At 45.8% G+C, this 17071-nt stretch overlaps 1 protein-coding gene across 1 annotated transcript in view; it reads left to right on the top strand.

Annotated features, from left to right (window-relative positions):
• Positions 1-1985: 1985 nt before the first annotated feature.
• LOC121173677 (uncharacterized) overlaps positions 1986-17071 on the top strand; it is an 86754-nt gene continuing 71668 nt past the window's right edge. The window contains exon 1 of the mRNA XM_041010343.1: positions 1986-2228. Coding sequence (XP_040866277.1) covers positions 1986-2228 — 243 coding nt within the window. The remainder of the gene's footprint in view (positions 2229-17071) is intronic.

Raw genomic sequence — 17071 nt, 5'->3', positions numbered from 1 at the left:
ACTTCTCTCTTTTTCGAATTTGCTTGGAAAAATTGTTTCCGTGAAGAAAATCTAAGCCGAGGCGCTTCCGAAACGTTTCCGTGAAGAATTTCGCAAAAGGTTTCAACCGTTCTTCGACGTTCTTCATTCGTTCTTCATTGTTCTTCGATCTTCAACGGGTAAGTACCTCAAACCAAGCTTTTCGATTCATTCTATGTACCCGTGGTGGTCCACATTGTGTTTCGTGTATTTTTATTCTCATTTTCATTTACTTTTTATACCCCCTTTTGACGTGCTTAAGCCATTTTATTTAAGTCATTTTTCGCTTAACCTAAAAATAAAATAAATTTCCACCGAACGTTTGAATTGTATTATCCGTTAACTTTGGTTAAAATGAATTCCGACCGTTCGGTCGTGCCGTAACCACGTTGGAAATAAAAAAAGAGGTAAAATAATAATATAATAAACAAAAAATACCTTTTAGTAAAATAAAAGCGTAAGATCAATCAGACGTTTTCTCTTTGGGATTTCTCATTCTTAATTGAATTGACTAATAACTAAAGTGAAACCAAGGCTAAAATCAACTCGCCTAGTCAAGCTCGTCCACAAAAATAGGTTTTTTGAAAGTTTACCATGTCAGTTTCTTACTAAGTAAAAAGGATCATTTTTAAGGTCCAACGCCTTAAAATGATCATCCTTCAAAGTAAAAGAATCACTTGATCCATGCATAAGGAAGAACTACGTAGGTCTGATTTCCTCTCCAGAGGAGGGTACGTAGGAGCAAAAGCTCCGCTTTTGTCGACCTCAAAAAATAAAAAGAAATAAAAGTTAAGATAACACAATTCCACAATTCTGAAAAATAGGCTGTTGTCCTTTGAGACAAACGTGAGAGGTGCTAATACCTTCCTCAAGCGTAAATACAACTCCCGGACTTAGAATTTTCATTTTGACTGGTTTCCTTCGGTTTTCCCGACGTTTTCCACAAATAAACGTTGGTGGCGACTCCGCGCATCTTTCCTCCTTTGGAAAGCGCACCCGTGAGCCTCGCCCTCGCTCGCCCGCGAAGGGCACGTTGCGACAGTTGGCGACTCCACTGGGGACTATTTTTGTGAGTTAGGCCTATTTTAGGAATTGTGGAATTGTGAACTTTGGGTGTGCTTTTATTGAACTGTGTAAAATTTAAATAACTGTTGTCTATTTCGCATTCTTTACACTGCATTCTAAGCACCCACGGGTTTGAGTAAAAAGGGGGCCTACACCCGGGTTCATCGGAATTTAAGGAGTGGAGGTGAATCTATCATCATGCTAGGACTCCGACTTGCTTGATAATAGTGAAACCTCGTCTAGAGCTTTCTCTCTTTATAATGTGTTGTCGCTGGTATTCCATACCGCCACAATATTATTATCTTGAGTGATGATACCTCTAGAAAACAGCCATGTGAGTTATAAATGGTTGGGAAGTAGTTATTAGAGACCCATAGTTATTATCCCATAGGTTCCCAAATAGGGGCAAAGAGCAAACACGCTCCTGTACCATTCTTTCTTATGCATGTTTTGGTTTTTGCTAGTAATGTTTGGACTCTTTAGAGTAATACGTAACCTTTTTAATGCTACGTTGAGGCGCCATCATGCCCAAAACGTAGCATTAAAATTTGGTCTCTGCGGTCTCGTATGTATGAATTATCCCTTTGTCTTGTTTTCTTTACCGTTTCATGCATACGCATCGCATCATTCATGTCGGAGTCTTGATCCACCCCTTTTTTAGGTAAATGATGGGGACAAATCAAAACGGCAAAAAGTTTTATCAAGTCAAGGTTAAAAGTCTAGATGTCACTAGCCTCAAGGAATTGGGACGATTGATGGGACCTCTCCAAAAGCAAGCCTTCCGCAATGTGTACGGGAAGATTCTAGATTTGACCGCCGCGGAAGTAGTTACGGAAGCTGTCGTATCCCTCGCCCAATACTATGACCAGCCATTGAGGTGTTTCACGTTTGGGGACTTCCAAATGGTGCCAACTATTGAGGAGTTTGAAGAGATATTGGGATGCCCTCTCGGGGGGAGAAAACCGTATCTTTTCTCCGGCTTTCTTCCTTCTTTGAGCAAGGTTGCGGCTGTGATTGAAGATTCAGCAAAAGAGTTGGATTGCATAAAGCAAGTTCGGAACGACATAGTGGGCCTGCCTCGAAAATACTTGGAAGACAAGGCAAGGGATATGGCGAGCCAAGAGAAGTGGGGCCCGTTTGCCGATGTTTTACCTTTGCTGATTTTTGGGGTTGTCCTCTTTCCGAATGTTGACGGTTTGGTAGACTTAGCCGCCATTGATGCTTTCCTCGCATATCACCATAGCAAGGAAAGTCCAGTGGTGGCTATCTTGGCAGATTTGTTTGACACCTTTGATCGGAGGTGTGAGAAAAACAGCGCACGGATTGTCTGTTGTTTACCTGCTCTCTGTGTATGGTTGGTTTCACACCTATTCCAACAAGACACGAGACACCCGTGTCCGCTCCAAAGCTATCGCTCGTACGCCGAAAAAGGAAGAGTCGTTTGGGACCAACATTTGGCTGGGATAGGGGGCAGCGCGATCAATTGGTTTCCTCGTTGGAAGGAAGGCAAGGAAGGAGTTCTTTTCTCGTGTGGGGACTATCCTAATGTTCCACTGGTAGGGACTAGGGGTTGTATTAATTATAATCCCGCATTCGCCATAAGACAGTTAGGTTATCCCATGAGGGGAGCGCCAACCGAAGAAAGTCTCTCGCTTTTCCTTGTGAGGGATCTAGGCGTGCAAGGTCTCAAGGTTATACAAAGAATCCACAAGGCGTGGAGGAGTCCGTTGAGGAAAGACAAGGAGCTTAGGGGCATCCGAAACGGCATCATTGGAGGTTATCATGGATGGCTAAGAATTCACCCGCGGGGCTTAGGTTGGCTCTCCAAATTGAAAGTTATCGATGAGGAAAAGTTCGAAGCTCCTGAGGAAGATGAAGAAGTCCGAGCTCTAAAAGTAGAGCTAAGGAAGGCGAGGCTCGCCAAGGAAAAATTCAAATCAGCTGCTACACACATCCGGAAGGAGTGCACCGAGTTACAAGAGGAAAACGCGGCCACTGCAAGAGCTCTTGAACAAGAAACCAAAAGGGCCCGCAAGGAGGAACATGGCCGAGAGAAATTCCGAGGAGCATTGTGGGGTAGCAATAATGAGCTCAAGCTCCGAAGAGAAGAGAGAGATCGGTCACAGGTGCATGGCATGATCTTAAAAGAAGAGTTAGTTGCTTGCGCGAGGTCCAAAAGGAGTTTGGCTCAACACTTGGAAGCTACGGAGCAAAGCATGCTAGCCATCATAGGGCAATACAAGGAAGAATTGAACCAGTCCACGGCCCATGAACAAAAGTTAGTGGAGGATTTTGCACAAGTGTATGCCGAAAAAGAGGCAAGAGGGAGGGTGATTGATGCGCTACATCAAGAAGCGACTATGTGGATAGATAGATTCGCCTTGACCTTGAATGGGAGTCAAGACCTCCCGCGTCTGTTAGCCAAAGCAAAAGCCATGGCCGAAGTGTGTACTGCCCCCGAGGAGATTCATGGGCTAATCAATTACTGTCAACACATGATAGATTTGATGGCCCATATAATTAGGAATCGTTAGTTTCTTTTGTAACACCTTTGTATAATCTTGGCTAGATGAAAGCTTTGTTCTTTTTATAAAACGAGAAAGTTCTGGACTCATTACGTTATCTAAAAATCTTGGGGTGGATCCAAGTGTTCCGATCATCCATTTGCATACTCATGTTTTGGTGGCATACTCACCGTTGTTTATTTCTTTAGGAATTTCATCATAACTAAGAAAACACTAAGGCACCCCTATAACACTCAATCCAGAAAAATGGATAATGAAGAGGGCGTGCAGGAACAGATGAAGGCCGATCTATCGGCCTTGAAAGATCAAATGGCTTCCATCTCGGAGGTCATGTTAAAACTCCAGAAAACCATAGAGGATAAAGCCACCGCAACCGCCTCCAGTACAGTTAGGGAAGCGGAGCCGATGCTGTAGCCCGCCTTGAATCCGGGCCTAGACAGAAACACGGCCGTGTTCGGTCGAAGGTATAGTCCGCAAGCTTATCCTTATGGCCTGCCTCCGGACTTCACCCCCCGTGCCACCCCGGAAGATTTAAGCCAAGCCCCTACTTTTGAGGGGCAACTCCCACCTTATGAAGACTATCCTGGGCAAGACGATGGGGAAGGAGATACCCATCTTGGCCCCCTACTCCACCTCAAAGATCCATCCCCGCATGAATTACCCCAGCCGAACATAGTCCGCCATATCCCGGCCTCACCCGCACCCGTAAAAGAATCTATTCCCTTTGCGGAAGATAAGGGAAAGATTGAAGCACTTGAAGAGAGGTTAAGAGCAGTCGAGGGCCTCGGTAATTACCCATTCTCAGATTTGGCAAATTTATGTCTTGTGCCCAACATCGTCATCCCTCCCAAATTCAAAGTACCAGACTTTGATAAGTACAAAGGGACGACATGTCCAAAAGGGCATCTCCGGATGTATTGCCGGAAGATGGGGGCGTATTCTGCGGACGAAAAGTTGTTGGTCCATTTCTTTCAAGACAGCTTGGCCGGGGCAGCTGTAGCATGGTATACCAATCTGGAAGCTTCCCAGATCCGCTCGTGGAAGGACCTGGCAACTGCCTTCATTAGGCAGTACCAGTACAATACGGACATGGCTCCCGATCGGAACCAGCTTCAGGGTATGACTAAACGAGAACATGAGTCCATTAAGGAGTATGCCCAGAGATGGAGAGATCTCGCAGCCCAAGTCGTGCCGCCCATGATGGAAAGGGAGATGATCACAATTATGGTAGATACGTTACCCACGTTCTACTATGAAAAGCTGATAGGCTACATGCCAGCTAACTTTGCGGACCTCGTCATCGCCGGAGAAAGGATTGAATCTGGGCTACGAAAAGGCAAGTTCGAATATGCTGCCAATATGGCCCCCAACAACAATAGAAGAGCCCCACTAGTGGGCGCGAGGAAAAAGGAAGGAGACGCCCACGCTGTCACCACCACCCCAACATGGATGACAGCACCCCAAAATATCCAAAGCTCATACCAGCCCAATCCCCCAAATTTCTTGATCCGAGCCGGGAATTCCCTCCCGACTCAAGTAAAAGGACCACCCGCAGCAGAAAGAGCGCCGGCCCAACGCACAGCTCCAATCGCACCCCGGCCAGTTAATAATACAGCCCCCGGCGCGACCTATAAATATGCACAGCACCCGAAAGACAACTTCCCTCCTATTCCCATGGCATACTCCGAGTTATGGCCTTCACTATTAGAGAATCACTTGGTGGTGGCCATACCAGGGAAGGTTCTTCAGCCACCTTACCCCAAGTGGTATGATCCGGGTGCCAAGTGTGTGCATCATAGTGGAGTTCCCGGACACAATATTGACTCCTGCATCCCGTTCAAATATAAGGTGCAGCTCCTGCTTAGTGCCGGCTGGCTAGCGTTTCAAGAGGAAGGCCCGAATGTCAAAACCAACCCGCTAGCTAGTCATGGAGGGGCTAGCGTGAACGCCGTCAAAGAGGATGGGCCATCACGGACAAAGAGGTTAGGAGACGTGGCTACTTCTAGACGTTTCATCTATCAATCACTGCAAGCGGCGTGCATGGTCCCCTGAGGTGGGGATGAAAGGGATGAATGTTTGTTTCACCTCGGGGAGTCGCATGACATGGAAACCTGTCCCATGGTCGAAGAATTGCTTCAGCGGCTCATGGATTGCGGGCAGCTTGAAATATTCATAGGAGGGAAGGAAGAACCACAAATCTGCATGCAATCGGAAGAGAAGAGGGTTCCTCTAACCCCCAAGGCCCTAGTGATATGTTTTACTAGGAAAGGGACCGGCTCTACACCCACATACCCACGGGCGGCACCCAAGCCGACGCCATTTGCATATCAAAGTAATAAGGCCGTTCCGTGGAAGTATACCCCTCCCACGTCCAGCGAAAGAGTTGTAACCGAAGTTGACTCCCTATCAGCTAAGGTAACCAACATCACCGGCCTCAGTGGCGTGACCCGCAGTGGTCGAGTGTTCGCTTCTCCTCACCCGGCGGAATTGCCCTCTAAAGGGAAGGCGCCCATGGTCCAAGAGCCCATGGACATAGCCACCCCCTCGAAAGAAGTAGATCCTCCCGTGTCAAGAGGAACTGAAAAGAAAGAGGGACTTCAAGGAAAAACAGTGACTTTGGAAGAGGCCCATGAGTTCCTCCGCCTCATCCAACAAAGCGAGTTTAAGGTAGTCGAGCAACTAAATAAAACTCCGGCAAGGATCTCCTTGCTTGAACTACTCATAAACTCCAAGCCTCATCATGCACTGTTGATGAAGGTCCTTAACAATGCCCATGTAGCACATGATATCTCAGTAGAGGGTTTCGAAGGCATCGTTAATCATATAGCCACCAACAACTACATCGCGTTTGCGGAAGAAGAGATTCCCGTTGAGGGGAGAGGACACAACAAGGCTCTACATGTGTCGGTGAGATGTATGGACCACGTTGTCGCAAAGGTGCTTATCGACAATGGATCAAGTCTAAATGTAATGCCGAAGACCACTTTGGAAAAGCTTCCTTTTAGTGCGTCACATTTAAAGCCGAGCTCGATGGTGGTGCAAGCCTTTGATGGTACTCGGCGGGAGGTGATGGGGGAAATCGACATTCCCATTCAGATAGGCCCCCACACTTGCAATGTGGTGTTTCAAGTAATGGATATAAACCCCGCCTATAGCTGCCTCTTGGGAAGACCGTGGATTCATGCCTTGGGAGTGGTCCCCTCAACGCTTCACCAAAAATTGAAGTTCGCAGTAGGTGGGCTTTTAGTAATAGTGTCGGGTGAAGAGGACATGTTAGTGAGCTGCCCTTCCTCCGCACCATACGTAGAAGCAGCGGAAGAATCGTTGGAAACGGCTTTTCAATCCTTTGAGGTTGTGAGCTGCGCCTCTGTGGAACCAAGTCCATCGCTACCTTCTCTCTCCAATGCGGCCATAATGGTGGCACGTGTTATGCTCAGGAACGGATTTGAGCCCGGAATGGGTCTAGGCAAAGACTGCCTCGGGAATGCCGACGTGGTCGATATCAAAGGAAATCCATACAAGTATGGATTAGGGTACGAACCCGGGGTGCCGGGGAGGAGGAACGTGCCGTCAAGATTTCGGGCAGATAGGGTATGGCCTGGCCGTATTAGCCAGTGTTTCACCAATGCTGGAATGTTGTCCGAGGAGGAGGTGGCTGCAATAGAAGAGGAGTTCCCTCAAGACCCACTAAGTTTTGTGCAACCATGCCACCCCGATTCCCAAGTAGGGAACTGGCGCGTGATAAGCCAGTCAGAAGTCTATACCGCGGACTCAATGTAATTAGAGCCTATAGATTTCCTTTCTCTTTTGTTTTGTGAAACCTACCTTATTAAATAAACAAAGAGATCTTGTTCATCTGTTCTTGCAGTACCACCCTTTCTCATATCATTTTGCATGTTTTTGTTTCTTTTATCTTGTTTAGATGTGAGGGTCGATTCTTTGAGGAACCTAACAACGAGGGTTTCTCAATCGATTTCGATCGAGATATAAGCCAAACGATAAACGAGGAAGAGGAAGAGGACGTCCTGTCACCAGAATTGGAGAGGTTGGTCGCTCAGGAAAAACGTGAAATGAAGCCCCACCAAGAAGAAACCGAATTGGTAAACTTGGGGACCACGGAGGAAAAGAAGGAAGTAAAGGTAGGAACCGGCATGACCGCGCTTATCCGCCAAGGCTTGATAACCCTTCTTAAAGAGTATCAAGATGTCTTTGCTTGGTCGTATCAAGACATGCCCGGTCTGGATTCCGACATTGTGCAGCATAAGTTGCCTTTGAATCCTGGGTCTTCTCCGGTTAAGCAAAAGTTACGAAGAATGAGACTCGAGATGTCCTTAAAAATTAAAGAAGAAGTAAGGAAGCAGTTTGATGCAGGTTTCTTAGCTGTGGCACGGTACCCGGAGTGGGTGGCCAATATTGTCCCAGTCCCGAAAAAGGACGGCAAGGTTCGAATGTGTGTAGACTACCGGGACTTGAACCGAGCCAGTCCTAAAGACAACTTTCCCCTGCCACACATTGACATATTGGTAGATAATACAGCCAAGTTCGCCCTTTTCTCGTTTATGGATGGGTTCTCGGGGTATAATCAAATAAAGATGGCACCCGAAGATGTAGAGAAGACCACTTTTGTCACCCTATGGGGGACATTCTACTATAAAGTGATGGCCTTCGATTTGAAAAACGCTGGGGCAACCTATCAACGTGCCATGGTAGCGTTGTTCCATGACATGATTCATAAGGAAATAGAGGTCTATGTAGATGACATGATTGCTAAGTCTCGGACTGAGGACGAACACCTTGTCAATCTGCGTAAGCTGTTTGGAAGGTTGCGGAAATACCAATTAAAACTGAACCCAACCAAGTGCACCTTTGGGGTAAAGTTGGGCAAGCTGCTAGGATTTATCGTAAGTCAGAAAGGGATAGAGATAGATCCCGAGAAAGTGAAGGCCATCCTTGAAATGCCGGAGCCACGCACAGAGAAGCAGGTTCGGGGGTTTTTAGGCAGGTTGAATTATATCGCGAGATTTATCTCGCAACTCACCCCTACCTGTGAGCCCATTTTTAAGCTGTTACGTAAGAATCAAGCGGTCCTATGGAACAATGACTGCCAAGAGGCTTTCGAGAAGATCAAACAGAGTCTCGCAAATCCCCCGGTGCTCATGCCACCTGTAACAGGAAGGCCTCTTTTCCTGTACATGACCGTGTTGGACGAATCTATGGGGTGCGTATTGGGTCAACATTATGATTCTGGGAAGAAGGAGCAAGCCATCTACTATCTGAGCAAGAAGTTTACCGCATGTGAGATGAATTACTCAATGCTGGAAAGGACATGTTGTGCTCTGGTATGGGCATCACATCGGCTCAGGCAGTACATGCTCAGCCATACCACGTGGCTTATTTCCAAAATGGATCCCGTAAAATACATCTTTGAAAAACTGGCCCTCACGGGACGAATCGCCAGGTGGCAGGTACTATTGTCTGAATTCGATATCGTTTACGTCACCCAAAAGGCGGTAAAGGGAAGTGCCTTAGCGGATAATTTGGCCCAGCAACCCCTCCAGGATTATCGGCCAATGCACCCCGAGTTCCCAGATGAAGATATCATGGCCCTGTTTGAAGAGAAGCGGACGCATGAAGACCTAGACAAATGGATTGTTTGCTTCGATGGGGCATCAAATGCTTTGGGCCACGGAGTGGGGGCAGTCCTTGTATCCCCGGAGGATCAGTGCATTCCTTTCACAGCTAGGCTAGGTTTTGATTGTACCAACAATATGGCCGAGTACGAAGCATGCGCCCTCGGGGTTCAGGCGGCCATTGATTTTGATGTAAAACTACTCAAGGTGTATGGAGACTCAGCTTTGGTGATACGCCAGTTGAAAGGAGAATGGGAAACTAGGGATTCGAAGTTGATACCCTATCAAACTCATATCTTGAGGTTAGCCAAGTACTTTGACGACATTTCCTTCCACCACATACCTCGGGAAGAGAATCAGATGGCTGACGCACTAGCCACCCTGGCATCCATGTTTCAACTTGCCCCACACGGGGATCTGCCATACATCGAATTCAAATCTCAAGGCAGGCCGACATATTGTTATGCAATAGAGGAAGAGCGGGATGGGAAACCGTGGTATTTCGACATCAAGCAGTATGTCGAGAATAAGGAATACCCACCAGGGATTTCTGACAATGACAAGAGGACGTTGAGGAGATTGGCTACTGGTTTCTTTGTAAGTGGTACCATCCTGTACAAACGAAACCACGACATGACCCTCCTACGATGTGTAGATGCCAAAGAGGCGAATTTCATGATTGAGGAGATCCACGAAGGTTCCTTTGGGACACATGTCAATGGGCATGCTATGGCCAGAAAAATCCTCAGGGCCGGCTATTATTGGCTCACCATGGAAAGCGATTGCTGCGCTCATGTCAGGAAATGTCATAAATGTCAGGCATACGCGGACATCGTCAATGTTCCGCCACATCCTCTGAATGTTATGTCCGCCCCTTGGCCTTTTTCTATGTGGGGAATAGATGTCATTGGGGCCATAGAACCCAAAGTGTCGAATGGTCACCGCTTCATTCTTGTGGTGATAGATTACTTCACCAAATGGGTTGAAGCAGTGTCTTATACTAATGTCACAAGGAATGTGGTAGTTAGATTCATAAAGAAGGATTTGATTTGTCGATACGGACTCCCCAGGAAGATCATTACTGATAATGGCACCAATCTGAACAATAAGATGATGCAGGAGATGTGCGAAGACTTCAAGATCCAGCATCATAACTCCACCCCTTATCGGCCAAAAATGAATGGGGTTGTAGAGGCTGCAAATAAGAATATTAAGAAGATTGTTCAAAAGATGACGGTGTCATACAAAGATTGGCATGAGATGTTGCCTTTCGCCCTACACGGATACAGAACCTCGGTACGAACTTCTACTGGGGCAACGCCGTATTCTTTGGTTTATGGGATGGAGGCAGTACTCCCATTTGAGGTAGAAGTTCCTTCTCAGAGGATAATGGCGGAGTCGGGCCTAGAAGAGTCAGAGTGGGCTCAAGCACGCTACGACCAACTTAACCTTGTTGAAGGTAAGCGTTTGGCCGCCATGAGCCATGGGCGTTTGTATCAACGAAGGATAAAGAACGCATTCGACAAGAAGGTACGCCCGCGCAAGTTCAACGAGGGGGACCTCGTGTTGAAGAAGATGTCCCACGCTGTTAAAGATAATCGAGGCAAGTGGGCCCCGAATTATGAAGGACCTTTCGTTGTGAAAAGAGCTTTTTTTGGGGGTGCTCTGATACTCACCCACATGGATGGCGAGGAATTGCCTGCGCCCGTGAACTCCGATGTAGTTAAATGATATTACGCTTAAAGTCTGGGGCAATCGAGAGGACCGTTGCACGTTTTTATTTCTGAGTTTTTCTCATTCCTTTTGGTTTCCTCTAGGGATTCCCTTTCACTGTATTTGTCTCGTTTCTTTGGAAAGAAAAGATGGGCGAGGTTTTAGTCCTCCCTTTGGTGTTTCAAACTTTGTGTCTTAGATTTGTTATAACTTGAGCCCTCTTCGCTCGGTGTATGGGGTGCCCTAAATGCTTATTGAACCTAACTAGTCTTCACTAAAATAAAATCATCGCATTAGAAACATTCATACATTCATACATACACATACATACCTTGTCATTGCAAAGAGTAGAATCGTCTCAGGCCATGGTCAGAAGTCAAGACCAATCAATGGCAGAAATCAACCAAGGTAAGACGATGACCGGTCACGATTGGCCGCGTATTTTTGTTTCCTACTTGCAGGTACATAGGGACGGATGCAAGTGGGGATGGGGTCACGACCAACCAATCGTTGCCCCTTCCCCGCGCGAAACAAGCAGAGAACGTCGCTGCAAGGCAGCCCAGTATCCTTTGTGTTCGCATTTTCTTTTATTATTTGTTTGTTTTAAATAAGTAATCAACGCCTAATTCTGACTTAAGTAGGTTCAAGTTAGGTAAACGCTGGCCCGTAAGGGAGGAGGGGACATGGTTAATGTTCCCCTCAAAAAAAAAAAAAAAAGTTTAGCTCGCCTGGACGAGCAACCCCTGCACCCAAATTATAAAAAACGAGGGAGGGAACGTTTTGGGCATCCAAAAACCTCCCCCCTCATTCAAGAAAAGAGAGAACACGAAGGCTTGCGGTTTCTTGCTCCCCTAAGCCTTTTGATCGCGTTTTGTTTTCGTTTTTGGTGTTTCAATTCACTCCAACAAGTAAGTGTTCCATCCTTGAGATTTTTGCTTCCCATTGATGTGTTTTCTTCATCTTTTGGTGCCTTAAATTGTGAGAACATGCTTATAATTGTGAGGCAGTTTTTGGTTTGTTTTGGTGCTTGTTTTCTTGAATTGAGGATTTGAATGAAAAGGCCTTAGGCCTAGGTTGTATTCTGAAGCAATGGGGCATGCCACATTGCTCCCATTCTCTTGCAATTTATGTCCAAACATGCGCCCACCAAGTGCTCGGTGAAATGCCCCAATGATGAATGAATATGATTTTGCAAAATTGGGGTGATGGGGCTGTTTTATATACATAGGGACAGCATGAAAGATTTAAAATAAGAGTCCAAATGTCATCTTAGGCCTAGGAACCCAAGTTTTTAATTTCAATATAAGGAAGCATGACTTATGCCTAGGGATTTAAATTTTGGTTTTGAATGTAAAAAAGCATGAGGATAGGGACTTGTTGGTAAGAGTGTGGGCTGCCCCATGATTGTTATTTTTACACCTAAGTGACGTAGAAGATGCTTTTCAATGGTGTGTAGATATATGTGTAAATATATATGGCATAAAAATGTGTTGCGAAGTGTGTGCATAATGTAATTAGCTTTCTGACATGCATATAGATGAATATGAGAGAAACAATAAAAATTTGTGTGATATACATTTCAAACATGTATGGGTAGTTTGTGGTAGCAAATGGTTAGGATATGAACATATGTAATTTTGATACAATACCTTGAGCATGTATGTGAGTATTCTTTCAAAAAAAAAAAAAAATGTATATGTGTGGTGGATAGAATGTTTTGAATATCCTTGTATGTTGATAATAGGATATATTTTCTACGCGTACATGTGTGCATAAATGGATTACATGAGTCCGTTCTCCATCAGAAGGATTAGCACGACCTTTTTGTGTTAAGATAAGTGTTATCTTGTAAGACTAACTTTTAAATGTTTGTTCTTGCAGGAAATGGCCCCGAGGAAGCTCCCCTCAAAGAGATCCAGGAAGGATAAGGCGGTCGAAGGAACTAGTTCTGCTCCTGAGTATGACAGTCACCGTTTTAGGAGCGCTGTACACCAGCAGCGCTTCGAGGCCATCAAGGGATGGTCATTTCTCCGGGAGCGACGCGTCCAGCTCAGGGATGACGAGTACACTGATTTCCAGGAGGAGATAGGTCGCCGGCGGTGGGCATCGCTGGTTACCCCCATGGCCAAGTTCGATCCAGAAATAGTCCTCGAATTTTATGCCAATGCTTGGCCAACAGAGGAGGGCGTGCGTGATATGAGGTCCTGGGTGAGGAGTCAGTGGATTCCGTTCGATACAGATGCTATCGGCCAACTCCTGGGATATCCTTTAGTGCTGGAAGAGGGCCAGGAGTGCGAGTATGGCCAGAGGAGGAACCGGTCTGATGGGTTCGACGAGGAGGCCATCACCCAGTTACTATGTATACCGGGGCAAGGTTTTGCCCGGACTGCTGCCGGGAGACGGGTGCGGATCATGCGCACCAACATGACCATCCTCACTCAGATATGGATGACTTTGCTGCTCAGCAACATCCTGCCCACCGATCATAATTCCGACCTTCCCCTACCGAAGTGTCAGCTGGTGTACGCCATCCTGATGCGGATGAGCATCCATGTGGCTCAGTTAATTGCTGATGCCATCTATATTTTTGCAGGTATGGCGCCTACCAGGCACCTTCTGGACCCAGATAAGTCCAACAGGGCCCTGGGATTTCCCGCCTTGATCACAGGACTCTGCCAGTCGTTCGGCGTCCCCGTCACACCTAGCAAGGTGATTCGGCCGCCCATCACCCGAGCTTTTATCGAGAAGTACTGCACGCAGAGACAGGTCCAGGGTGACGCACCACAGGCCGCGGACGCGCCGCCACCTCATCAGGATGGTCCAGCCGGATTGTTCGACACAGAGCAGTATTTGCGGCATTTGGTTCGCCAGCAGGCGGCCAACCATCGGGCACATGTACAGACTCATGATTGTCTGTATTAGATGAGTCTCAGCCTGCAGAGTCAGGGCTTTACTTCTTTCCCATGCCCTACTCCGGACCAGTTCAGGGCAGAGGTCGCGTGGCCTGGGGATTGGCCTGAGGCCCAGGCAGGAGAGGCACCAGCAGGGGCACCAGCAGAGGACGAAGAGATGACCGATTTACTTGATTTCTTAGGAGGGAGCGGAGCCGCATGATTGGGAGATTCTTTGATCCATATTTGTTTTTGTTTCCATTTTTTCTTGGTATATATCATCTTACTTTTGTTCGACTAAGGGACTAACGTTTGTTTCATGTGTTGACTTTTGTTTTGCACATACATATCATTTGAACTGTTACGTTAGTACTTGTTTTGTTGTTGTCAATAATGTTTGTTAAAATTCCGGAATCGCGTAGAATTTTTCATTTAGGAACGTCGTTCTAAAAAATAAAATGAACCAAAACCCTAATAAAAAGAAAAAAAAAAGCGTTGTGAACAAAAATCGTAAAGAAAAGAAAAAGGTTTTTATCTATACATGTATGTAGAAGGAAAATGTGTACAGAAGGATTCCTGTGTGTAAATGATGCGTGGAAAGGAATTCTTGTGCGTGTGAGCAACGAGTGTACTTTTGTGTATAAGTGTGTGTTGTGAGAAATAAAAAAATCTTTGAATGTAAATAGGGATTGTATATAGACCGTGTGACGTGAAAAGGAAGAATTCTAATGTGTGTACAGAAACAGTTTGTCATATAGATGTACAAAGAAAAGTTTTCCTCATAAAGGACCACAAGTGTATAGTTTTAGTGAACATGTTTAAAAAAAAAAAAAAAGGGAAAGACCACAAAGATCGACATGATTTAGTTAAGAAGTATAAATCATTCGTAAAGAGCAAACGCATCTTCTGGAAACAAGGGACTGATGCTAAGAGTTTATTTTCCGGAATGAGCCGAGATAAGGATGGATGAATGCATTAAACTGATGAAAGAACATAATTTGGAAACGTTGGGTCTATCTGTGTAAATTCCCAACCGTAGTATCACAATGCCATAAACAGGATGCTTGAGTGCCCACCTGGTTGTAGCCATGACTAATTTTGCACGTTGTTTTCAAATCATCATTGTCACGCGTGCCTTATGGAATAATATGAAAGTTCGGCCCGAAATCGATGCCTTGACACCCAGATTTGTTTCGCCCCAGATATCAAGATTGGGGTTTCCCACGATAAAAGATCCCATTGAGACACAACCTTAGACCTCTTTGAACCTTGGCCTATCAAAAGGGATTCCTCATTCTTTCCCCCAAAGCAAAGGACAGTAAAATCTCCTCAAGGGAGAGCAAATAGAATGCTAAACTCGATTTCCCAAAGAAAGGGATGGGGAAGGAAAAGTGAAAAGAAAGAGAAGGAAGAAATGAAAAGAAAGAAAGAAAAAGAGAAAAATGAAAATCAAGAAAAGAACAAAAGAAAGGAAAGAAGGATTCCCGATCAAAGAGCGAGAGGGAGTAAAAAGAAAAGAAGCAATTCTCGATCAATGAAGAAAGAGGATAGAAAGCCTCCAAAAGCCAGATTGCCACTCAGAATCATTCTTGACTGGCAATATCCCACCCCATATGAATGAAGAGGAAAAGACCGAAACGCCCAGCCCACTCTCAAAAAACCTGATCTCGGGAAAATCCTATTGGTCCGTGATCATACGTTTGATCTATGATTCGATAGGAAGTCGCGTGCAAAATAGAGTCATGGTGCAGTTATTGGTTAGGGATAGGCCAAGACACTTGCCTTGTGAGTTTTATACACCATGAGTGATTTATTTTCAGATTAGCCCCATGTTTCCCCTGCGTGTTCGTTTGAAAGCTAGAAGTTGACGTCCTACCCTTCATTCTCGGTTACAAGGAAGATTACCCTTGGCACAAGTATATTGTTTCTCTAAGATGTGGTGCTCTCGCGAATGATTTATTTTTCTTTGCAAAAAGCATGTTATCCTTTAGGTGGAAAAACCCGGTGGACCGTTCGGTCCTGCCAAACCTCCTTTTCCGGAGCCACGTGAGTGAATTGCGCTGTCATTCACGTGTCCTCCATTTTCGAGTTTGGAGTTGTATTCCATGATTGCCTAAGAGAGGACCCTCAAGGCAATCCTCCATTCTCATCCTTTTCCGGAGCCACGTGAGTGAATTGCGTTGTCATTCACGTGTCCTCCATTTTCGAGTTTGGAGCTGTATTCCATGATTGCCTAAGAGAGGACCCTCAAGGCAATCCTCCATTCTCGTCCTTTTCCGGAGCCACATGAATGTTATTGCTTAGGGCTGTTCATGTGTTCTCCACTTATGAGTCTGGAGCTGTATTCCATGATTGCCTAAGAGAGGACCCTCAAGGCAATCCTCCATTCTCGTCCTTTTCCGGAGCCACATGAATGTTATTGCTTAGGGCTGTTCATGTGTCCTCTACTTTCGAGTTTGGAGTTGTGTTTCATGATTGCCTAAGAGAGGACCCTCAAGGCAATCCTCCATTCTCGTCCTTTTCCGGAGCCACATGAATGTTATTGCTTAGGGCTGTTCATGTGTTCTCCACTTTGGAGTCTGGAGCTGTATTCCATGATTGCCTAAGAGAGGACCCTCAAGGCAATCCTCCATTCTCGTCCTTTTCCGGAGCCACATGAATGTTATTGCTTAGGGCTGTTCATGTGTTCTCCACTTTTGAGTCTGGAGTTGTATTCCATGATTGCCTAAGAGAGGACCCTCAAGGCAATCCTCCATTCTCGTCCTTTTCCGGAGCCACATGAATGTTATTGCTTAAGGCTGTTCATGTGTCCTCCACTTTCGAGTTTGGAGCTGAGTTTCATGATTGCCTAAGTGCGGACCCTCAAGGCAATCCTCCATACTCCCCCTTTGTTCAGAGCACCATGAATGTCATTGCCTAGCGCTGTTCATGTGTTCTCCATTATTAAGTGCGAAGCTCCTGGTGACTGAGAAGCACGTTATTCTGTTGTTTTCCAGATCGGTTCTTTCGCTAAGTATGTGTATATGTGTATATCTGTATTATATTCGTTGTTCTGGTTGTTGTTTGTATTTTGTTTTGTGAAAAAGAAAGAAGAAGAAGTAGAGACGAGAGTCGTCATCATGGAAAGGGCAGGGCGGACGAAATCAGTGTCCTATCTTTGCTTTCCTCTTATCTCCGATGAGAGGTAAGTAAAGAGGGGCAACTGTCATACCCTAATTTCGTCCGGGGA

Source organism: Glycine max, chromosome 16, assembly GCF_000004515.6.
Source record: "Glycine max cultivar Williams 82 chromosome 16, Glycine_max_v4.0, whole genome shotgun sequence".
Lineage (NCBI taxonomy): Eukaryota > Viridiplantae > Streptophyta > Magnoliopsida > Fabales > Fabaceae > Glycine > Glycine max.
Note: the sequence above shows the minus strand (reverse complement) of the source record. Positions and strands in the feature narration are given on the sequence as shown.